We start from the raw sequence: 25646 nt of genomic DNA on the forward strand, positions 1-25646 counted from the left end.
TGGAGAGCAACACTTATGGAGCTCCACTAGACAATATATTTTTTTTTAAGCCACGTTCGACAGGACTACCGAAACAGACTGACGAGCTCAAAAAGACAGCAGCCTTCAATATGTCAGACCAATCCGAACTCGGTATGTCCAGCCCACTCATTATCTCAGCCACTTATGGTTAGTTGTAAGGTTGCTATCTTCTGTGGCTTAACCAACAAGGCTCGTAATTTAACAATTGTATTTGTATTTACAAATGGCATACAAGTTTGTTATTAAGGCACATGAAAGGTCACATGTTCGAGAAGGCGTTTTAGCAAAATTTTTATAATATTTTTTTCGTTCAAACGGCTCTCCTGTGAAGTCATGACTTGCGACATACGCCTAGTTTCCTGAATCGGATTACATTTACATAAGTATTCAGACCTTTTACTCAATACTTTGTTGAAGCACCTTTGGCAGAGATTACAACCTCGTACCTTCGTGGGTATGACGCTACAAGCTTGGCACGCCTGTATTTTGGGAGTTTGTCCTATTATTTTCTGCTGATCCGCTCAAGCTCTGTCAGGTTGGATGGGGAGTGTCGCTGCACTGCTATTTTCAGGTCCCTCCAGAGATGTTACATCGGGTTTAAGTCTGTGCTCTTGCTGAGCCAGTCAAGGACATTCAAAGACTTGTCCTGAAGCCACTCCTGTGTTATCTTGGCTGTGTGCTCAGGGTTGTTGTCCTGTTGGAAGGTGAACCTTCGACCCAGTCTGAGAACCTGATCCAGAGTGCTCAGGACTTCATCTCTCTGCACTTTGCTCCGTTCATCTTTCCCTCGATCCTGACTAGTCTCCCTGCCATTGAAAAACATCCCCTCAGTTGTTCAAAAGCTCATATCAGCCCGAGAGCCTAATGCTTCTTAGTTCTTTGAGATTTAGTTTAGATAACAATCTCTCCGCAGAAGCGACAGTTCCAGGAATGGTCAAAAAAAGCTTGATTTGCCGTAGCAATGTCAGGGGAAACTGCGGGGAGTGGTGTTGCAGAACTGCTGTATTTGAAGCATCTTTAATTGAGCTTTTCATTCTCCTTAATTGCTGGCCTCAAAACGTTAAAGATAACTGTATAGGAAGCTCTGGGGACAGGTCGTTGATACTGGATAACCAATTTGCCAGTTTATTGGCCATCGTCTTTAGCGGGGAACAATTCTTGAGGGCTTGAAAAAATGAATTGTTTGCTATTTCCTTCATACTGGTGAACCAGCATTTAAGTTGTCTGGTTGCAATATCAACAGTTCCTTATCTCTGGTATATCTTGGCTTCATCATCATATAATGCACAATTTCTCAGGAAAGACTGTCTGGGTTGGCAATACTCAGTATAGAAAACTGTCGAGCACATAACCTGGACCTACAGGCCATGGTGAAAACATTTACACACAAAAAAGAACTTCTGGAGACCAGGGAAGCCTCTCAAGTTGGATTTAATTCATACTGAACAAAATATGAACGCAACAGGCAACACTTTCAAAGATTTGACTGAGTTAGAGTTCATATAAGGAAATCAGTCAATTCAAATGAATTCATTAGGCCCTAATCTATCTATTTCACATGACTGGGGTTATGAATATGCATCTGTTGGTCACATATACAGTTGAACAGTTGAAGTCAGAAGTTTACATACACCTTTACATACACCTTACATACACCATTTAAACTCAGTTTTTCACAATTCCTGACATTTAATCCTAGTAAAAATTCCCTGTCTTAGGTCAGTTAGGATCACCACTTTATTTTTAGAATGTGAAATGTCAGAATAATAGTAGAGAATTATTTTTTTCAGCTTTTATTTCTTTTTTCACATTCCCAGTGGGTCAGAAGTTTACATACACTCAATTAGTATTTGGTAGCATTGCCTTTAAATTGTTTAACTTGGGTCACATGTTTCGGGTAGCCTTCCACAAGCTTCCCACAATAAGTTGGGTGAATTTTGTCCCATTTCCTCCTGACAGAGCTGGTGTAACTGAGTCAAATTTGTAGGCCTCCTTGCTCGCACATGCTTTTTCAGTTCTGCCCACAAATTTTCTATAGGGTAGGGACAGGGCTTTGTGATCGCCACTCCAATACCTTGACTTTGTTGTCCTTAAGCTGTTTTGCCACAACTTTGGAAGTGTGCTTGGGGTCAATGTCCATTTGGAAGACCCATTTGCGACCAAGCTTTAACTTCCTGACGTCTTGAGATGTTGCTTCAATATATCCACATCATTTTCTTTCCTCATGATGCCATCTATTTTATGAAGTGCACCAGTCCCTCCTGCAGCAAAGCACCCCCACAACATGATGCTGCCATGCCCGTGCTTCACAGTTGAGATGGTGTTCTTCGGCTTGCACGCCTCCCCCTTTTTCGTCCAAACATAACGATGGTCATTATGGCCAAACAGTTCTATTTTTGTTTCATCAGACCAGAGGACATTTCTCCAAAAAGTACGATCTTTGTCCCCATGTGCAGTTGCAAAACGTATGGCTTTTTTTATGGCGGTTTTGGGGCAGTGGCTTCTTCCTTGCCGAGCAGCCCTTCAGGTTATGTCGATATAGGACTTGTTTTACTGTGGATATAGATACTTTTGTACCTGTTTCCTCCAGCATCTTCACAAGGTCCTTTGCTGTTGTTCTGGGATTGATTTGCACTCTTCGCACCAAGGTACGTTCATCTCTAGGAGACAGAACGTGTCTCCTTCCTGAGCGGAATGACGGCTGCACGGTCCCATGGTGTTTATACTTGCGTACTATTGTTTGTACAGATGAACGTGGTACCTTAAGGCGTTTGTAAATTGCTCCCAAGGATGAACCAGACTTGTGGAGGTCTACAATTTTCTTTTTCTGAGGTCTTGGCTGATTTCTTTTTTCCCCCCATGATATCAAGCAAAGAGGCACTGGGCTTTGAAGGTAGGCCTTGAAATACATCCACAGGTACACCTCCAATTGACTCAGAAGCTTCTAAATCCATGACATCATTTTCAGGAATTTTCCAAGCTGTTTAACTTGTTACGGCTAGACGTTCCGCTAGCGGAACCCCTCGACAACATCCGTTGAAATGGCAGAGCTCCAAATTCAAATTAAATTACTATAAATATTAAACTCTCATGAAATCACACATGCAATACACCAAATTAAAGCAACACTTGTTGTTAATCCAGCCAACATGTCAGATTTCAAAAAGGCTCCCCACCAAACAAACACATGACATTCATATTTCAACCCGCCAGGCGCGACACAAAACGCAGAAATAATTATATAATTCATGCCTTACCTTTGAAGATCTTCTTTTGTTGGCACTCCAATACCCATAAACATCACAAATGATCCTTTTGTTGGATTAATTCCGTCGTTATATCTCCAAAATGTCAATTTATTTGGCGCGTTTGATCCAGAAAAGCACCGGTTCCAACTCGCGTAACATGACTACAAAATATCTAATAAGTTACCTGTAAACTTGTTCCAAACATTAAAAAAAAAAAAATCCTAATACAACTTTAGGTATTTTTTTACCTAAATAATCGATACAATTTAAGACAGGATAAACTGCGTTCAATAGCGGATAAGAGCATCTGCTAAATGACTTAAATGTAAATGTAAATAGCGGCTAAAAACAAAGTGGAGCGAGCTTTCAGGTCACGCACCTCTAACAAACAGTACACTTCACTCGACCCTCATTCTGAACTGCCCTACTTCATTTCTCAAAGGAAAAACATCAACCAATTTCTAAAGACTGTTGACATCCAGTGGAAGCGATAGGAACTGCATGCAAGTGCCACAGAAATCTAGATCCCCAAAGAAAACCCATTGAAAAGAGTGACCTCAAATATTTTTTTTTCTGGGTGTATTTTCTCAGGTTTTCGCCTGCCATATCAGTTCTGTTATACTCAGACATTATTCAAAAAGTTTTAGAAACTTTAGACTCTAAATCTACCAATTATATGCATATCCTAGCTTCTGGGCCTGAGTAGCAGGCAGTTTACTTTGGGCACGCTTTTCATCCGGATGTGAAAATACTGCCCCATAGCCTGAAAAGGTTAAAGGCACAGTCAACTTAGTGTGTGTAAACTTCTGACCCACTGGAATTGTGATACAGTGAAATAATCTGTCTGTAAACAATTGTTGGTAAAATTACTTGTCATGCACAAAGTAGATGTCCTAACCGACTTGCCAAAACTATAGTTTGTTAACTTCTTACAGATGAAATCCTGTTAACGGGCTCGATTTGACAACAGCCAGTGAAATTGCAGGGCGCCTAATTCAAACAACAGAAATCTCATAATTAAAATTCCTCAAACATACAAGTATTATACACCATTTTAAAGATAAACTTAAAGATAATCCCACCACCGTGTCCGATTTTCAAAAAGGCTTTACGACGTAAGCATACCATGCGATTTATGTTAGGTCAGCACCTAGTCACAGAAAAACACAGCCATTTTTCCAGCCGAAGAGAGGAGTCACAAAAAGCAGAAATAGAGATACAAATTAATCACTAACCTTTGATCTTCATCAGATGACACTCATAGTACTTCATGTTTTGTTCGATAAAGTTCATATTTATATCCAAAAATCTCAGTTTACATTGGCGCATTATGTTCAGTAATGTTTTGCTTCCAAAACATCCGGTGATTTTGCAGAGAGCCACATCAATTTACAGAAATACTCATCAAAAATGTTGAGGAAAATGCAAGTGTTATACATGGAATTAAAGATATACTTCTCCTTAATGCAACCGCTGTCAGATTTCGAAAAAGCACACCATGCAATAATCTGAGTACAGCGCTCAGCGACCAAAACAAGCCATACAGATACCCGCCATGTTGTGGAGTCAACAGAAGTCAGAAATAGCATTATAAATATTCACTTACCTTTGATCTTCATCAGATTGCACTCCCAGGAATCCCAGTTCCACAATATTTTTTTTTTGTTGTTGATAAAGTCCATCATTTATGTCCAAATACCTCCCTTTTGTTCGCGCGTTTAGTTCACAAATCCAAATTCATGAGGCGCAGGCACATTAATCCAGACAAAGTCAAAAAAGTTATTACAGTTCGTAGAAACATGTCAAACAATGTATAGAATCAATCTTTAGGATGTTTTTAACATAAATCGTCAATAATATTTCAACCGAACAATTCCTTTGTCTTTAGAAATGCAATGGAACGCAGGTCGCTCTCACGGGTGCCTGACTGAGCTCATGGCATTCTGCCAGACACCTGATCTTATTCTCTCCCCCTTCACAGTAGAAGCCTGAAATAAGGTTCTAAAGACTGTTGACATCTAGTGGAAGCCTTAGGAAGTGCAATCGGACCAAATTTCCACTGTATATTGGATAGGCAAAGACTTGTAAACCTACAAACCTAGTTTTCCCACTTCCTGGATGGATTTTTTCTCAGGTTTTTGCCTGTCATATGAGTTCTGTTGTACTCACAGACATGATTCAAACAGTTTTAGAAACTTCTGAGTTTTCCATCCACATCTACTAATAATATGCATACCTTGGGTTCTGGGCCTGAGTAGCAGGCAGTTTACTCTGGGCACCTTATTCATCCAAGCTACTCAATACTGCCCCTCATCCATAAGAAGTTAACAAGAAATTTTGTGGAGTGGTTGAAAAATTAGTTTTGACTCCAACCTAGGTGTATGTAAACCTCCGACTTCAACTGTATACAGTCGTGGCCAAAAGTTTTGAGAATGACACAAATATTAATTTCCACAAAGTTTGCTGCTTCAGTGTCTTTGGATATTTTCGTCAGATGTTACTATGGAATAGTGAATTATAATTACAAGCAATTCATAAGTGTCAAAGGCTTTTATTGACAATTACATGAAGTTGATGCAAAGAGTCAATATTTGACCCTTCTTTTTCAAGACATCTGCAATCCACCCTGGCATGCTGTCAATTAACTTCTGGGCTACATTCTGACTGATGGCAGCCCATTCTTGCATAATCAATGCTTGGAGTTTGTCAGAATTTGTGGGGTTTTGTTTGTTCATCCGCCTCTTGAGGATTGACCACACGTTCTCAATGGGATTAAGGTCTAGGCAGTTTCCTGGCCATGGACCCAAAATATCAATGTTTTGTTCCCCGAGCCACTTAGTTATCACTTTTGCCTTATGGCAAGGTGCTCCATCATGCTGGAAAAGGCATTGTTCGTCACCAAACTGTTCCTGGATGGTTGGGAGAAGTTGCTCTCGAAGGATGTGTTGGTACCATTCTTAATTCATGGCTGCGTTCTTAGGCAAAATTGTGAGTGAGCCCACTCCCTTGGCTGAGAAGCAACCCCACACATGAATGGTCTCAGGATGCTTTACTGTTGGCATGACACAGGACTGATGGCAGCGCTCACCGTGTCTTCTCCGGACAAGCTTTTTCCGGATGCCCCAAAAAATCGGAAAGGGGATTCACCAGAGAAAATGACTTTACCCCAGTCCTCAGCAGTCCAATCCCTGTACATTTTGCAGAATATCAGTCTGTCCCTGATGTTCTTCCTGGAGAGAAGTGGCTTCTATGCTGCCCTTCTTGACACCAGGCCATCCTCCAAAAGTCTTCGCCTCACTGTGCATGCAGATGCACTCACACCTGCCTGCTGCCATTCCTGAGCAAGCTCTGTACTGGTGGTGCCCCAATCCCGCAGCTGAATCAACTTTAGGAGACAGTCCTGGCGCTTGCTGGACTTTCTTGGTTGCTCTGAAGCCGCCTTCACAACAATTGAACCGCTCTCCTTGAAGTTCTTGATGATCCGATAAATGGTTGATTTGGGTGCAATCTTACTGGCAGCAATATCCTTGCCTGTGAATCCCTTTTTGTGCAACGCAATGATGACGGCACGTGTTTCCTTGCAGGTAACCATGGTTGACAGAGGAAGAACAATGATTCCAAGCACCACCCTCCTTTTGAAGCTTCCAGTCTGTTATTCGAACTCAATCAGCATGACAGAGTGATCTCCAGCCTTGTCCTCGTCAACACTCACACCTGTGTTAACGAGAGAATCACTGACATGATGTCAGCGGGTCCTTTTGTGGCAGGGCTAAAATGCAGTGGAAATGTTTTTGGGGGATTCGGTTAATTTGCATGGCAAAGAGAGACTTTGCAATTAATTGCAATTCATCTGATCACTCTTCATAACATTCTGGAGTGTATGCAAATTGCCATCATACAAACTGAGGCAGCAGACTTTATGAAAATGTATATTTGTGTCATTCTCAACTTTTGGCCACGTGTGTGTGTGTGTGTGTGTGTATATATATATATTTATATTTTTTAAAGTGGTGTGTGTGGATCAGAAAACCAGTCAGTATCTGGTGTGACCACCTCATGCATCTCGACACATCTCCTTCGTGTGGAGTTGACGAGGCTGTTGATTGTGGAATGTTGTTCCACTCCTCTTCAATGGCTGTACAAATTCCTGGATATTGGCAGGAGCTGGAACACGCTGTCGTACACGTCGATCCAGAGCATCCCAAACATGCTCAATGGGGTGACATGTCTGAGTATGCAGGCCATGGAATAACTACGACATTTCCAGCTTCCAGGAATTGAGTACAGATCCTTGTGACATGGGGCTATGCATTATCATGCTGAAACATGAGGTGCTGGCGGCGGACCAATGGCACAACAATGTGCCATTGAATCTCGTCATGGTATCTCTTTGCATTCAATCAATAAATTGCAATTGTGTTCTTAATTTACCGTAAATATTGCGGCCCATTTGTGTAGGCTATTAGCCAGACAACAATAAATGGTTCAACTATAGTGGCTGAATTTATCACCAAGCCGACTACTTCTATCCTCATTCTTAGGCTATTTGATGTGAAATTTTTATAAAAATGTTAATAGCAGTTAACACGGGATATAGCTATAGATACTACACTGCTGTCGTGTCTTGACTTTAATATTCATCTGAAGACTTATTATTTATCTAATTAACTATGCTTAATTGTTACCTGATTTTAAATGAATCTAACAATTAACTCATTAGGATCTGGGAGCGGTTCTTTTAAAGAGTTACCATCTCCCGAATTATACTCTAAAAGGTCTTTACCTATCACATCTATAAAGAGTCAACTTATTAATCATAACCTTGTATCATATCATTCAGTACTACACAAATTAGGTTCATTTATTTACTAGCCAATTAAATGGGAACACAGGATAAACATACACACACTGCACCGGTAATACGCTGAAAACTGGTCCATAGCCAATGACAGCAACATGGATGCTTGTTAAAGAAGTGATGGAGAGGGACAGAGACACTTAACATTGCCACATTCAGAAACTACGCTCACCTACAATAACCATATACATTGAACATGAACCACTGCCGCTTTGAGCACGAAATCATTAATGTATTTACGTGAAATGCCTGGGTTCGCCGAGAACTCTGTGAACGGGGCAGCCTTGGAAAGGGTGTTGGGCCTTTTCGCGGCACGCTTGTAAGGCTCTGATTTGTCTGAAATGGTTCCAACAACTCTTCTACTGTTATCCTTCTTAGTTGTCTGGTATCCGGTGACTTGTCGTGTAGTCCTGAACAGAACTACAGAGTTGATTATTCTTCCATTCGCTCTTGAAGATACTTCTTTGAAGGTAGGCTAGCCAGTCTTATCAGTGTTTCCCCAGTGGGGTGATGAGAATAGCGTAATACGGTTTGAGCAGAGTAACAGGATGGTCCTACTTAAATTCGCTTTCGAAGGTACTTTACTTAGAACAGCTAATCAGCCGTACCAGTGATTGTCCGGGAGGTGATTTTATCAAACCATTTTAAACGTGTAGCTGCCTCTTCATGCCTTTTCTGGTTAAATGTGTTTTTTTCCCTAACCCATACCTTTTGCTCCAAAGGTGCTGTTCCGGCAGGCTGGCCGCACTCCGGAGTGGTGATTACTCACTGTGCAAAGTTAGGAAGAGATCATTGTTTTTCATAAATCACATCCCTCTTAAGAAAAACACACATTTTTCATATTACATGCACAACCCATAGTGTGGAAAATTCAGCTATGTAGTGTGTATGTACTTTCCAAGTTATAGTATTTTATTTTATAAAATGTTTAATGACATTAGTGTTCTATAGATCACCTCCACCATACCGCACGTTCTATGCTCAAAATATTGTTCCTGTATTTGCTTTTGAAGGTGTTAGTTTCAGCGGGAAAAGATCTGAGACAAAGCACACACTTTTAGTGAATTTGGAGAGCGCAAGCCTGGATCTTCTCCCTTGATTTACCACAGGACGTGAGTGTCAATCCCCACTAGTTATTTCCTCCCCCCTCTATGGGTGAAAGGGGGTCTGATTGAAGTTATTCGTTGTAAATCTGATCTGACCAATTTGGTTTCTCGCAGTCAGTCATGACACTGCATAATGAAACAGTCCCTTGTAAGCTAGTGTTTTGAGGTTGGACTGACTTATTTAATAGACTGGTTTTACTCAAAACAACTTTCTATCAAAGCTGGGAGAGAGCGCGAGCATGACTCATGTCATGCAGGTTCAGATAGCCTATACCGGACAGTTTTATATTCCCAAAATCTGTACCTGATTAGTATGCTGTTGCATCAAAAATGTATTTTACAATCTGCAATTTTTGAATTTCCAACTTTTTTTACTGAGCAAGTAATTACGTTATTACCACCAACCAGCAGTCTAAAAGTGGGAGCATTGAGACACCGTGTATAGCTTTTGTGAAATGTTAGGCATAACATGAGAAAATTATGACCAAATGGACCTACCAATAAACATTTATCGATTAGTTAATGCGTAGTTAACATGCCCTGGCACCACAGAAAGCCTATAATCGATTTGATAGGCGCATAGACATGCTGCAATTCCAGCAACATTGTCCGCGATCGTTAGTCTATACTTTTGAGTGGCTGTCTGGCTGACTCATTCGATTTTATTTTAGGGAGGGGTGCCCGAACTCTCTCCTTGCGGGCGGGCTCCAGAGAAACGGCGTTACGCCAGTGATGATGTGCAATGGCTAATAAGAATTGAGAGAGCCATGTGAGAGGTGCTTTGTAGCATGGTGATTGGCAGCCGAGCGAGGGGAATTATAATTATTATATTCAGCCCAGGGGCATTGCGACCACACACATTGGAGGCCTGTTGCTACGCATCCCCAACGTATCGTCTTAACAGTTCGATATAGGGCTCGTTGTTTTATCCATCGTGTGGTTGTGGCACTTAGAAGTCACATTTTATACACCCACTACTCGTATTTTCCTTTTGATAGACTTTTCAGGCATCTAACGGAATTCAATCATCCAACCCATGCCCCTTGGGTACACTGTAGCAGCATCTCTATAGAAATGCACCCCCAAAGCCAGTCAGTGGTTTACATACATTTCTCTAGGAGATAAACTCAAGGTTACTGTGTCCATTGAATTCTTTATGGATATCAGTGGTTGGTATGGAAACATGTATATAAAAAAAGGAAGTGGGTGCTGAGAAGCACTAACATGCAGCCCTGGTTACCATAGTAATTATTTTGGTTGGCACAGATCTAGGACTGTTCTGCAACTTTCATGGCTTTATTTGATACAAGTGCTAACATCTACTAATGGCTTGCGCACCCAATGGGCCAGGAATATTTAATTTATCCAGCTCTCAACAAAATGCTCACTCGCACTGCCATAAAGACACACACACACACAGACAATAGCAGACGTGGGCTGGTGTCGGTGCCTACATTGGAAAGGGCCTCAGGCTTGTTTTATTTCTGAACAACTGGGCTTTGTGGGGTCAGTGCTGAAGTACAGCCTCACTACTGCACATGATACACAAGGACTGCATGTTTTCTAGATTCACCAAATGTCTTACTTCTATAATAGTTAGTGCAATTTTTTTATATTTTAGCACAGTGAAAATGTTGCACACAATTATCTCCTAAGAGGAACTGTCTTCATTCTATGTAGAATGATCAGCACTGGCTGTATAATGTTTACAGTATTTTAATTGGGCTTGATTATGTTAATAATGGGGCCATCCAGGATTTGAAACAGTCACAACAAGGTCACCCAGTCACATGTTTTGATAAACAGCTGAGAGATGCCAATTCCAGATTGCCCCTTTAAAGAGAAACTCAACAAAACAAAAAAAGTATCTGTTTGAGAATGACCTATGTGGCATTGATATTAGTCAAACATTTTTTCCAATGGTAACATTGTCTAAAAAGTGTAAGTAGGGTAATTTTGGCCCTAAATTCAGTATATTCCAAAACCGTTTTGTGTAACTGAGGTCTTCACAATTTACGTAAGGGTTGAGTTTGGATTACATTCATGCCCACTTGCCAATTGTAATGCCTCAGGGTGTAACAGTTCACCAAACCCTCGGTTCGGTACATATTGCGGTTTTGCGGTCACAGTTCAGGTACAGCGAGAAAATGAAATGCCAGTTATTTTTTGTTTATTTGAGAAAATACAAAGTGTTGGTATTCCTGGTTCTCTATCATGAGTCATATAATGACTGATGGGATCGCAATCAGGAATAACAAAACTTTGTATTTTCTTAAATGAAAACACCTGGTTGCTCATTAACACTAAAATAAAGTGCAATATGAGTGTAAACATGGCTCAGACATTGTTTAGGTCTATGCTATGTTTTCTTACAAAGAGAAGAATATGCCAACTTGTGTGTAGCACTCTGGGGCTGTGTCAATGTTAAGTAGCCCTGGCGGTTCAGCCATCTGTAGTAAGCACAACTCATGGTGATTTGGCCAATTCATTGTGAGAGGGTGAAGTTCGTAACGTGGCTCGAGCACTTTCACGTGGTGCTTAAACTCCCCATTCTCAACCACCGTCTTGATCTGGTGGTAGGAATACTGGGGTGACGTCGGTGTAAATGTGTCAACATGTTTGAGGTGTTGGCAGCTGCAATACTGTAGGCTATTCTCTTGAGCAGTGGAGACGTACGCTCTCTGTCCATCGCCGTTGTAATCTGCTGGGAAGCCAAAATGTTCCCAAACTGGAGATTTAAACGATAATGGTGAATCCTCCAGGTTTATCGACCCCGCCACTGGCCATCATGCAGAACTAGTTCCCGGCTGCTTGTTTACATAAGACATTAAACTTATACAACTGGTGGGTCTAATCCTGAATACTGATTGGTTAAAACTGCAAATCTATGACGTTAAAATGCCTGTTTACTCTGTTCCATCTGATTGTGCAATTCACTGTCTCATCAGCCCAGCCAGGCAATTTATAAACTTGATCTCCACCATAAAAAGCATCAAGACATTATCTCACAATTTATTTTCAAATAAGATTATTTTCTTAAGTGGAGATTTTAATAAACCTTACGGTCTGTCTCGCCGACTATTTGCAATGTTTCAATATTTCAATTCGAGCTCCAGCTGTCCCATAGTGATGGACAGGCGGGCAGTGTTTCTCAACCAGTCAATCATGAATCGGCTGGCATATTTATGGATATACACAGAAATGTCCTTTTTGAAAAAAGTTACGAAACGAAGTGTAGCTAGTTTGCATTCTTTCCAACTTCAGTTTGAAGTGATTGTGTTAGCTGTGTTGTTGGCTAGCTCCTCTGAACAACAGTGTCCTGAGGAGTAAGCACATTTTCTATGCCAGGTGAAATCATGCCTCATTAACTCATTGTTATGGCTGCACTGTTTGACGTGACTGTAAGATAGCTGTAGTTGGCTAGCTAGCAAGCAAGGGAAAATAACATTGCCAGCCAGTATGGCAATGGAACATTTAGAACATCCCAAAAAAACACTGAACGACTTGGTCACGTCTCTGGCAACCGAACCGTTAGAACGGCTTGGGTAGCAACCCTAGATTTGTGTCCGTACTATATCTTGTGGAAGGATTAAATAAATTAATCAAAATAATGTTTTTAATGAAAATATGTCTATCTTTATTTGAATATGTTGGTAACCTGTTGTATAAAAGTGATAATGCCCTCGAGGCCAGTGTTTGGAGGAAATATTGGCACAGTTTGCCAGCCCTCGACTTTTGTCTCGGGCCTAACACCCATGCCAGTATATCCTCCAAACACCGACTTTTCTGGCATGATCACTTAAATAACACCCACATCGAACCACACCCACAAGCATCCAAATCTTGTTTTTCTTAATGAGCAGCAGAAAAAAACATGCGAATCGGTGCATTCAGCCCCCCCTTTAAAACAGTGGCACTTCATGCTAGCTAGTAAATCATACGGCATATATTACAGTACCAGTCAAAAGTTTTGGACACACCTACTCATTCAAGGGTTTTTCTTTATTTTTGACTATTTTCTACATTGTATAATAATAGTGAAGACATTAAAACTATGAATTAACACACATGGAATTGTGTAGTAACCAAAAAAGTGTTTTAAAGAATCTAAAATATATTAAGATTTGTTTAAGTAGCCAGTCTTTGCCTTGATGACAGCTTTGCACACTCTTGGCATTATCTTAACCAGCTTCATGAGGTAGTCACCTGGAATGCATTTCAATTAACAGATGTGCCTTGTTAAAAGTACATTTTTGGAATTTCTTTCCATAATGTGTTTGAGCCAGTCATTGTTGTGTTATTTCATAGTTTTGATGTCTTCGCTATTATTCTACAATGTAGAAAGAAAAACCCTTGAATGAGTAGTTACTGTAGTGTATGCTACTGTATATTTCATTTACTGCTTTTCACACTAGTGCAGTATGATGCATACTTATTTTCAATGTGTGGAAGTACATGTTTGTGCCTGAGGCCTTTCCCTGCTCCCTGTAGTGTACCAGTGGACATTGGCATATTCCCATCATTGCCACCACACACAGAGCGAGCACCCCAGGGCTGCGTGATAATGTATTACAGAGCAGACACTCATGGAAGCCATGGTTTTGTTTTGTACCCTAAGCCCAACCCCGCCATCCCAGAAGAAAATATATTTTTTAATGGAGCAGGCCTCTTACCTGGCGTTATCAATATTCTGCTGGATCCCACCCGGCAGGAACACTGCACGGCCAGCCATGGTGTGCTCTCCCCCCCACACACGTTTTGTTAACACTCTTGCTACTGTGACGGTGTTTCCACTGATTGCTAACACATATGGAATCATGTAGTAACAAAAAAAGTTAAGCAAATCAAAATATATATTATTTTAGATTTTTCAAAGTAGCCACCCTTTGCCTTAACAGCTCTGGACACTCCCGACATTCTCTCAACCAGCTTCATGGCAAATGCTTTCCAACAGTCTTGAAGGAGTTCCCACATATGCTGAGCACTTGTTGGCTGCTTTTCCTTCACTCTGCGGTCCAACTCATCCCAAACCATCTCAATTGGGTTGAGGTCGGGTGATTGTGGAGGCCAGGTCAGCTGATGCAGCACCATCTCTCTCCTTGGTCAAATAGCCCTTACACAGCTTGGAGGTGTGTTGGGTCATTGTCCTGTTGAAAAACAAATGATAGTGGGACTAAGCGCAAACCAGATGAGATGGCGTATCGCGGCAGAATGCTGTGGTAGCCATGCTGGTTAAGTGTGCCTTGAATTCCAAATAAATTACTGACTGTGTCACCAGCAGGGCACCCCCACACCATCACACCTCCTCCTCCATGCATCACAGTGGGAACCACACATGCTGAGATCATCCTTTCACCTACTCTGCGTCTCACAAAGATACAGCGGTTGGAACCAAAAATCTAGAATTTGGATTCATCACAACAAAAGGACAGATTTCCACCGGTCTAATGTACATTGTTTGTGTTTCTAGGCCCAAAGCAAGTTTCTTTGCAGCAATTCATCCATGAATGCCTGATTCACGCAGTATCCTCTGAACAGTTGATGTTGAGATGTGTAGGTTACTTGAACTATGTGAAGCATTTATTTGGGCTGCATCTGATCTGCAGTTAACGCTAAGTAACTCTGGGTCTTCCTTTCCTGTGGTGGTCCTCATGAGAGCCAGTTTCATCATATAGTTTGATGGTTTTCACGACTGCCCTTGAAGAAACTTTCAAAGTTCTTGAAATTTTCTGTATTGACTGACCTTCATGTCTTAAAGTAATGGACTGTCATTTTTCTTTGCTTATTTGTGCAGTTCTTTACATAATATGGACTTGGTATTTTACCAAATAGGGCTATCTTCTGTATACCACCCCTACCATGTCACAACACAACAATGACTGGCTCAAACACATTATGGAAAGAAATTCCAAAAATGTACTTTTAACAAGGCACATCTGTTAATTGAAATGCATTCCAGGTGACTACCTCATGAAGCTGGTTAAGATAATGCCAAGAGTGTGCAAAGCTGTCATCAAGGCAAAGACTGGCTACTTAAACAAATCTTAATATATTTTAGATTCTTTAAAACACTTTTTTGGTTACTACACAATTCCATGTGTGTTAATTCATAGTTTTAATGTCTTCACTATTATTATACAATGTAGAAAATAGTCAAAAATAAAGAAAAACCCTTGAATGAGTAGGTGTGTCCAAAACTTTTGACTGGTACTGTAATATATGCCGTATGATTTACTAGCTAGCATGAAGTGCCACTGTTTTAAAGGGGGGGCTGAATGCACCGATTCGCATGTTTTTTTCTGCTGCTCATTAAGAAAAACAAGATTTGGATGCTTGTGGGTGTGGTTCGATGTGGGTGTTATTTAAGTGATCATGCCAGAAAAGTCGGTGTTTGGAGGATATACTGGCATGGGTGTTAGGCCCGAGACAAAAGTCGAGGGCTGGCAAACTGTGCCAATATTTCCTCCAAACACTGGCCTCGAGGGCATTATCACTTTTATACAACAGGTTACCAACATATTCAAATAAAGATAGACATATTTTCATTAAAAACATTATTTTGATTAATTTATTTAATCCTTCCACAAGATATAGTACGGACACAAATCTAGGGTTGCTACCCAAGCCGTTCTAACGGTTCGGTTGCCAGAGACGATCAGTCAAGGAAATAAAAGTGCTGGAAACAAATTGGCTCCCTATTTTAAGAAGGCGTTTTGGTGCAGGTACAGCCATCTAGTGCAAAAATAATATTGCGATATTGTCAAAACAATACAATATATTGTCAAATAATATCCAGATTATGTAACTGTATTTATCCTCCCCCCCCATCAGTGGAAGAAATCATGGACATGTTCTTCCTGAGTAGCGACGCTACCAAACCTAGTTTGAAGTGTTTTTGAGTACGTTTCGGCTTGCAGTGAAGCATTGCTGACATCGGTTTGGCTGTTTACATTCATGAATTTTGACAATGCTAACTCGTTGCTGTGGCAGAAGTAGAACATTTATTATTGTGTATTCTGTCGCTATTGACCTTCAGACACGACTCGAGGTAAGGGGAATTCCACCGAAATATAGATTTTGCCTGAACTATCCCTTTACCAGCTTGGATTACTGCAAAAAAATATACTTTTGTTTCGTCAACGTGAAGTATAATGTTGTCAATAATACTGTGTATGAGTTAACAAGATAAAGGGAAAAACATAATTTTGATAAATGGATATCGGCATGGTTAGGTTCTTATTTTTCAGAGTAAATAACTCACGGACACTAGAGAAGCTTAACCAAGTTTAATTCTTCCCAAAGGGTTGTTACAGTTGTAATTCAGACAAAAACATGTTCTCACCATCACAAGTATATATACTCCACTTTGAACACTCCTCCTTCTCTCCAATCCTAACATCTTATGGTTTGACAGGAAGAGGGTAACAGGATAATATAACCATTATTTCTCCCTTCATGGGATCTGACGTGACTTCCTGACCTCAACCCCTCCTTCGCCTAATCCACAGATGTCCTCTCGTATCACCTATCGCACTCCCGTGATTCTCTCCCGTCCACCCATCGCATTCCACAGCCACTCTGTCTTTCTACAGATCTCTCCTTTATATACTATGCGTCTGATCTATCATGTCTTTAATATCTCAATGTTCAAAGTTAAGCCCGAATCCAACAGCATGAAGCAACCAAACATTGAGCACAAGTTCATTATTAGTTGCAAATTCTTCTACCAAATCTTCTTCAATCTAGGCCTAACCATCAAATCAGAGTCCCGCAGCATTGACAGGGGTAAATGCAAGATGCTTCAATAGATTTAATAAATTGCTCTCTCTTCTCTCTCTCTGCTTTTTTCCAGGCGATTAACCAAAGAGAATGTGAAACCATCTGGGCGCCAGATAGGCAAGCTGAGCCATAGCAACCCCACCATCCTCTTTGACTATGTATGTATTCTCAAGGATTTTATGATATTTTATTCACCTACTGTACATTTGAAAGTAGTGTTTTGAGACCTACACTAATATTAGCCTTATTTTGAGTGATTTCCCCTCTACTCATACTTTAACTGAGTACTTAATCTTGACAGTGAAAGGGCTCAATGTCCTCTACTATCTCCATGGGGAAGAGATCTTATTTTAAGGCCACTATCTTTACAATATGCCTTTGTAACGATAGGCTACTGCTGAAAAATGGGGGCTGAATGTAAATTTGATTCACTGCGACTGCTTACATTCTCTTTACCCCCACACCCCAAAGAACATTTTATCATTGTCAGATTTATATATTTGTATAATTGTTTCATTCACATTCTTTGTTCACCTGTACTGTCGGAGCCTAAGAATTTCACTGTACCCAGCAATTACATCTGTGTGCATGTGACTAATGAACTCACCTACTCCACATCACAGCCTGTCTTGTCTTGCTAGAACACCCCCATCCACTCCCTCTCCTGTCCATCTCCACAGCATAAGCCCTATCCCCTACCCCTCCCCTAAATATCTCACGTCTCAAAAAATGACTAGCAGAATTGTTGACCAAACAGAAAGAGGAGTGGGGAGCTAGTGGGGTTGTGTTTTGTGGTGCCTCAGCAGCAGGACATTAATGGAATGAAAAGGCTGTCCTGCTCCTCTCTCTTTTTAAAGCCTCCATCTCTTAATCTCTCAGCCTGCAGTCTGGCTGAATGGCCTCTGCTCTGAGTGAGTGAGGAGAGTCGGACCTCCCCTGAGACTCCCCTCATCCTCCACCTTACTCGGCCTCAGCCCCCCCCCTCTCTTACCTTCCTCCCCCACCTCAACCCCTGTCTATCTGTCTTCACAAATAATATCAAGGTCATGGGAAGAGACCACTCCATTATTTATTCTAACACTGGGTCTTTTAAAGCCTCTGTGCACTCATTTACACTACAGTACGTGGACACCCCTTCAAACTAGTGGATTTGACTATTTCAGCCACACCCATTGCTGACAGGTGTATAAAATCGAGCACACAGCCATGTATTCTCCATAAACAAACATTGGCAGTAGAATGGCCTTACTGAAGAGCTCAGTGACTTTCAATGTGGCACCGTCATAGTCAGTTCATCAAATTTCTGCCCTGTTAGAGCTGCCCCGGTCAACTGTAAGTGCCGTTATTGTGAAGTGGAAACGTCTAGGAGCAACAACGGCACAGCCGAGAAGTGGTAGGACACAAGCTCACAGAACGGGACCGCCGAGTGCTGAAGTGTATAGCGTGTAAAAAATTGTCCTCTGTTGCAACACTCACTACCAAGTTCCAAACTGCCTCTGGAAGCAACGTCAGCACAAGAACTGTTCGTCGGGAGATAAATGAAATGGGTTTCCATGGCTGAGCAGCCGCACACAAGCCTAAGGTCACCATGCGCAATGCCAAGTGTTGGCTGGAGTGGTTTTAAGCTGGCCGCCATTGGACTCTCGAGCAGTGGAAACGTTCTCTGGAGTGACGAATCACGCTTCACCATCTGGCTGTCCGACGGACTAATCTGGGTTTGGCGGATGCAAGAAGAACGCTACCTGTCCGAATGAATTGTGCCAACTGTAAAGTTTGGTGGAAGAGGAATAATGGTCTGGGGCTGTTTTTCATGGTTCAGCCTCGGCCACTTAGTTCCGGAAGGGAATCTTAATGCTACAGCGTACAATGACATTCTAAAAAATTCTGTTTTTCCAGCTTTGTGGTAACACTTTGGGAAGGCCCTTTCCTGTTTCAGCATGATAATGCCCCTGTGCACAAAGCGAGGTCCATAGAGAAATGGTTTGTCGAGATCAATGTAGAAGAACTTTGACTGGCCTGGACAGAGCCCTGACCTCAACCTCATCGAACACCTTTGGGATGAATTGGAACGCTGACTGCCAGCCAGGCCTAATCGCTCAACATCAGTGCCTAACCTCACTAATGCTCGTGTGGCTGAATGGAAGCAAGTCCCTGCAGCAATGTTCCAACATCTAGTGGAAAGCCTTCCCAGAAGAGTGGAGGCTGTTATAGCAGCAAAGGGACCAACTCCATATTAATGCCCATGATTTTGGAATGAGATGTTTGAAGAGCAGGTGTCCACATACTTTTGTGGAGGAAAAGGAGAGTCTGATGGCATCCTGTCACAGTGGGAGTGTAGAGGTGTAGTGTAACTGGTAATAAGGTGGCTTTACCAGGAGAGAGGATAATAAAGTTTAAGTGACCTGCAGAGCAAAAGCCTTGTTTTCTCAGACCATTTAGAATGTTATTCTAGAATCTGACTATAATGGTCCATCTACAGTCTACAAAACATTAGGAACACCTGCTCTTTCAATGACAGACTGGCCAGGTGAATGCTATGATCAGTGTAGATGAAGTGAAGGAGACAGGTTAAATATAGATTTTTAAGTATTGAGACATGGATTGTGTATGTGTGCCATTCAGAGGGTGAATGTGCAAGACAAAATATTTAAGTGCCTTTTAAACGGGGTATAGTATTAGGTGCCAGGCGCACCGGTTTGAGTGTGTCAAGAACTGCTTAACAGTTTCCCTTGTGTATAAAGAAGGGTGCACCACCCAAAAGACATCCAGACAACTTGACACAACTGTGGGAAGTATTAGAGTCCACATGGGCCAGCATCCCTGTGAAACACTTTTGGCAGCTTGTAGTTTCCATGCCTTGGTGAATTGAGGCTGTTCTGAGGGCAAAAGGGGGTGCAACTCAATATTAGGAAGTTGTTCTAAATGTTTTACACACAATCATCATCATCTGGCAGGTGGTGTGTGTGTGTGTGGCCTTTTGTCCCTGTATTGTATTAACCAGGTATTTGTGTCCCTCTCTCAGATCCTGTCTCAGATCCAGTGGTATGACAACCTCATCGGTCCAGTGGTAGACTCCCTTAAATACCTCACCTCACTCAACTATGACGTCATGGCTTGTATCCTTAATCTGACATTTTTTTACTTGCAGTTTTTGCCCATTTTATTTATACACTTTCAGAACTATGTTTAACCTCTCTGGGATATGGTCCCACCTCGACAACAGCCAGTGAAATTGCAGGGCGCCAAATTCAAACAACAGAAATCTCATAATTAACATTCCTCAAACATACAAGTATTATACACCATTTTAAAGATAAACTTCTTGTTAATCCAACCATAGTGTCCAATTTCAAAAAGGCTTTACGGCGAAAGCATACATTGCGATTATCTGAGGGCAGCGCCTAGTCACAAAAACATACAGCCAAAGAGAGGAGTCACAAAAAGCAGAAATAGAGATCAAATTAATCACTAACCTTTGATGATCTTCATCAGATGGCACTCATAGGACTTCATGTTACACAATACATGTATGTTTTGTTCGATAAAGTTCATCTTTATGTCCAAAAACCTCATTTGAAATTGATGCGTTATGTTCAGAAATGCATTGTCTCAAACAAATATCCGGTGATAGTGCAGAGAGCCACATCAAATTACAGAAATACTCATCATAAACATTGATGAAAGATACAAGTGTTAAACATACGATTAAAGTTAAACTTCTCCTTAATGCAACCGCTGTCTCAGATTTCAAAAAGGCTTTACGGCGAAAGCACACTTTGCGATTATGTTAGGTCAGCGCCTAGCCACAGAAAACCATACAGCCATTTTCCAACCAAGGAGAGGTGGCACAAAAGTCAGAAATAGCGTTTAAATGAATCACTTACCTTTGATGATCTTCATCTGATGGCACTCCCAGGTCTCCATGTTAGACAATAAATGTTCGTTTTGTTTGATAAAGTTCATCTTTATGTCCAAATACCTCCTTTTTGTTCGCGTGTTTAGTTCAGTAATCCAAATGCACAAGGCGCGGGCACAAAGTCTAGACGAAAAGTCAAAAAAGTTCCATTACAGTTTGTAGAAACATGTCAAACGATGTATATAATCAATCTTTAGGATGTTTTTATCATAAATCTTCTAATGTTTCAACCGGACAATTCCTTTGTCTTTAGAAATGAAAGGGAACGGAGCTCGTGCTCACGGCCACGTGCAAGACTTAGCTCAAGCCTTTCTGCCAGACCCCTGGTTCAAACAGCTTATTCGCTCCCCTTTCATAGTAGAAGCCTGAAACAATGTTCTAAAGACTGTTGACATCTAGTGGAAGCCTTAGGAATTGCAATCTGACCCCATTTACACTGTATATTGGATAGGTAATCACTTTTTTTTTAACTACAAACCTCAGATTTCCCACTTCCTGGTTGGATTTTTCTCAGGTTTTTGCCTGCCATATGAGTTCTGTTATACTCACAGACATTATTTTAACAGTTTTGGAAACTTTACTAAAATCTACTAACTATATGCATATTCTAGCTTCTGGGCCTGAGTAGAAGGCAGTTTACTCTGGGCACCTTATTCATCCAAGCTACTCAATACTGCCCCCCGTTCCCAAAGAAGTTAATCATGTATTTGGAATGCTATAGTCCAGCTAATGTAGGCAGAATGTATTAAGACGTGCAGTGTTGTACCTCTTAACTCGTTGCCTGTAGATTGCATAATTGAAGCGCTGGCAAATCCAGAGAAAGAGAAGATGAAGCATGACGACACTACGATCTCCTCCTGGCTTCAGAGTGAGTTCACTAACTGAATCCTACATATGTGTGCGTTTTAATAAAAATAAAAATAAATGTTTTTATAGACTTCATGAATCATTAAAGAAGTATAATAATTTTTTAAAAAGCTAAATAATTGAGAGAAGTGTGTCATTATCTTTGAATAATGACACTCTTAATGACGTATACACATTCTCCCAAAAATGATCTATTTTGACTATCAGAATTTTTCTAAATGCACATAGTGCCTTTGGAAAGTTTTCAGACCCCTTGACCTTTTCCACATTTTGTTACGTTACAGCCTTACTCTAAAATGGATCAAATAAAATGCATTCTCAGCAATCTACACACAATACCCCATAATGATAAATCGAAAATAGGTTTTTAGAAATTTTTGCACATTTATTAAAAACAAAAAACAGACCTTATTTACGTAAGTTTTCAGATGCTTTGCTATTACATTTACATTTAAGTCATTTAGCAGACGCTCTTATCCAGAGCGACTTACAAGTACATACATTCATACTTTTTTGTACTGGCCCCCCGTGGGAATCGAACCCACAACCCTGGCGTTGCAAGCGCCATGCTCTACCAACTGAGCTACATGAGACTTGAAATTGAGCTCAGGTGCGTCCTGTTTCCATTGATCATCCTTGATGTTTCTACAACTTGATTGGAGTCCACCTGTGGTAAATTCACTTGATTGGACATGATTTGGAAACGCACACACCTGTCTATATAAGGTTCCACAGTTGACAGTGCATGTCAGAGCAAAAACCAAGCCATGAGGTCGAAGGAATTGTCCGTAGACCTCCGAGACAGGACTGTGTCGAGGCACAGATCTGGGGAAGGGTACCAAAACATTTCTGCAACGTTGAAGGTCCCCAAGAACACAGTGGCCTCCATCATTCTTAAATGGAAGAAGTTGTCTGGAACCACCAAGACTCCTCCTAGAGCTGGCCGCCCGGCCAAACTGAGCAATCGGGGGAGAAGGGCCTTGGTCAGGGTGACCACTCTGACTGACAGAGCTCCAGAGTTCCTTTGTGGCGATGGGAGAACCTTCCAGAAAGACAACCATCTCTGCAGCACTCCACTCAGCAGTAAAAGGCACATGACAGCCAGCTTGGAGTTTGCCAAAAGGTACCTTAAGGACTCTCAGGCCATGAGAAACAAGATTCTCTGGTTCGATGAAACCAACTCTGACCTGAATGCCAAGCGTCACGTCTGGAGGAAACCTGGCACCATCTCTACGGTAAAGCATGGTGGTAGCAGCATCATGCTGTAGGGATGTTTTTCAGTGGCTGGGACTGGGAGTTTAGTCAGGATCAAGGCAAAGATGAACGGAGCAAAATACAGAGAGATCCTTGATGAAAACCTGCTCCGGAGCGCTCAGGACCTCAGACTGGGGTGAAGGTTCACCTTCCAACAGGACAGGCTTACAGCCAAGACAACGCAGAAGTGGCTTCGGGGCAAGTCTCTGAATGTCCTTGAGTGGCCCAGCCAGAGCCCGGACTTGAACCCAATCGAACATCTCTGGAGAGACCTGAAAATAGCTGTGCAGCAACACTCCCCATCCAACCTGGCAGATCTTGGGAGGATCTGCTGAAGAATGTGAGAAACTCTCCAAATACAGGTGTGCCAAGCTTGTAGCGTCATACCATGACGACTCGAGGCTGTAATCGCTGCCAAAGGTGCCTGAGTAAAGTCTAACTACTTATGTAAATGTGATATTTCCGTGATATTTCTACAAACCAGTTTTTGTCTTGTCAATATGGGGTATTGTGTGTAAATTGATGAGGGGGAAAAAACGATTTAATCATTTTTATATTAAGGCTGTAACCTAACAAAATGTGGAAAAATTCAATGGGTCTGAATACTCTCCGAAGGCACAGTACTGTATATGGTTCTTCCTTGCAAGGGTTCAACTACAGCAATGTGGGGGGGAATTATTTGATCTGGGTTGTATTCCGTTTGGAGAAAATATTTCTAAATGTAGTGAAATGGGGGGGTACTACCTGAACTTGTCCAATTAGAACACAGATTTTTGTTTTCTGTTACAATATATTTTTCTACAGTGTACCATACTAAACATGACCCTGATGTCACGAATCTGCTTTATTATCGAAGGGGCTTTTGGGTGTACTTTTGTTCCATGTAGTTACAGCCCAGTGCAACTATACTTTAGTTGACTGTATTTTATGCAACATATATATGTCTGCTTGACAACTGATTGACTGCTGACCTTTTTCTCCTATCTCCAGGCCTGGCCAGTCTGTGTGGAGCGGTATTCAGGAAATACCCAATTGAGTTAGCTGGCCTCCTCCAGTATGTGACCAATACGCTGAAAGCAGGGAAGAGGTATCTATAACTTCTGAGCTGGCAGACGGGCGCGTCATTGACTTGCTGGCTCTGATGTGATTCATAGTGATGGAGTCTGTCACTCATAGTCAATCAACTGGGTCCCCTCTGTCTCTGTATGGCCTCTCCTGAATCAGAACAGGGACAGACTGTAGCAATACAAGGCCAGGGCTGAGATGGGGAGGGGGGTCTTTGCCATTGTTGTGCCGCCCTGGACTGGGCAGAGCTGCTGAGTAATGTGTGTTGATGAGGAGGCTGCAGACTGTGTGGGGGTTTGGGCTTCCATAGAGGAGGAGGGAAGGGTAATTATATCAGCGCTGGTCTCCCTGTGATGCCTGGAGTCAGCGGGTAGTAAATCACACTGGGCTCCATGGCCACTCTCTCATCTCTCTCTCATCAGTTCAGATCAGTCCTTTCCAGGGCCAGGGATGAAGGGGAAGTAAATAGAGGTGGCACTCTGCCACAACGCCCTATGAAACGGCATGCTGAATTATGTTATTATTAGTGCCCTGTCCTTAGCTACTCCCACGGTTGTATTTGCCCCCAACCTTGTTTTTTTTACCCATGTTTATTTTTATGTATGCGCACATATTATTTATGTCTGCATTCACAAATATGTATACACTGTGATTATGTTGTGTTCCCCCCGCTGCAGTTTTGACCTGTTGATTCTGAAAGAGGTGGTGCAGAAGATGGCCGGGATCGAGATCACTGACGAGATGACATCAGCGCAGATGGAAGCTATGACTGGAGGGGAGCAACTCAAAGCAGAGGTACAGGACCCTGTTTGGTCTGATTTGAAACTGTACACCATGACCAGCTCAAAGCAGAGGCACATTGCATTAGTTGGCTATTCCTCAGCATGACTTGAAACAATGCAGTTATATTTTCTGTCCCCAGGGTGGTTACTTTGGTCAGATCCGTAACACTAAGAAGTCGTCCCAGCGTCTAAAGGATGCCCTGTTGGACCATGATCTGGCACTGCCCCTCTGTCTCCTCATGGCCCAGCAACGCAACGGGGTGGTCTTTCTGGAGGGGGGTGAGAAACACCTCAAACTGGTGGGCAAGCTGTACGACCAGGTACATACTGACCCCCTTTACAGATTTAGTTACACTAGTTTCACGCCTTGGCGAGTTCTCCTGTTTAGAGTTCTTAAATAGTCAATATGTCATTGCTTTTCCTTTGCTTAAAATAGCATATTGATAAGCACAGAGGGTAACTAGAAGTCATGTCGATAAGCTACATCAGGGGAATGCAGATGAAGGGAATTCTCCCCTTTTGTTATTTCTTAAATATTACACAGCTGACAATTGTTTGGTTCAATTCCCCCATGTTGCCTGGAAGCTGTGAGCGTTCCTCAGCGATAATCCCCCCCAAAAATGCCTCTGTTTGCAGTATTGGGCCACATTGATGGATAGTTTGAATAAATCAGGTTGTGTCTTTAAACAAATGAGAAACTGTGGGACTAATACCACACAAACATGGCAGTGCAATAAGGGAGAATGAACT

General features: G+C 41.7%; 1 protein-coding gene across 4 annotated transcripts in view; it reads left to right on the top strand.

Moving 5' to 3' along the window:
* LOC120045128 (THO complex subunit 2-like) overlaps positions 1-25646 on the top strand; it is an 80841-nt gene that overhangs the window by 29099 nt on the left and 26096 nt on the right. For all 4 annotated transcript variants that reach the window (XM_038990024.1, XM_038990025.1, XM_038990026.1 and 1 more), the window contains exons 16-21: positions 17086-17170; positions 20035-20128; positions 21716-21796; positions 24040-24136; positions 24792-24909; positions 25037-25216. In XM_038990024.1, coding sequence (XP_038845952.1) covers positions 17086-17170; positions 20035-20128; positions 21716-21796; positions 24040-24136; positions 24792-24909; positions 25037-25216 — 655 coding nt within the window. The remainder of the gene's footprint in view (positions 1-17085; positions 17171-20034; positions 20129-21715; positions 21797-24039; positions 24137-24791; positions 24910-25036; positions 25217-25646) is intronic.

This window comes from Salvelinus namaycush, chromosome 3, assembly GCF_016432855.1.
Source record: "Salvelinus namaycush isolate Seneca chromosome 3, SaNama_1.0, whole genome shotgun sequence".
Classification (NCBI taxonomy): Eukaryota; Metazoa; Chordata; class Actinopteri; order Salmoniformes; family Salmonidae; genus Salvelinus; species Salvelinus namaycush.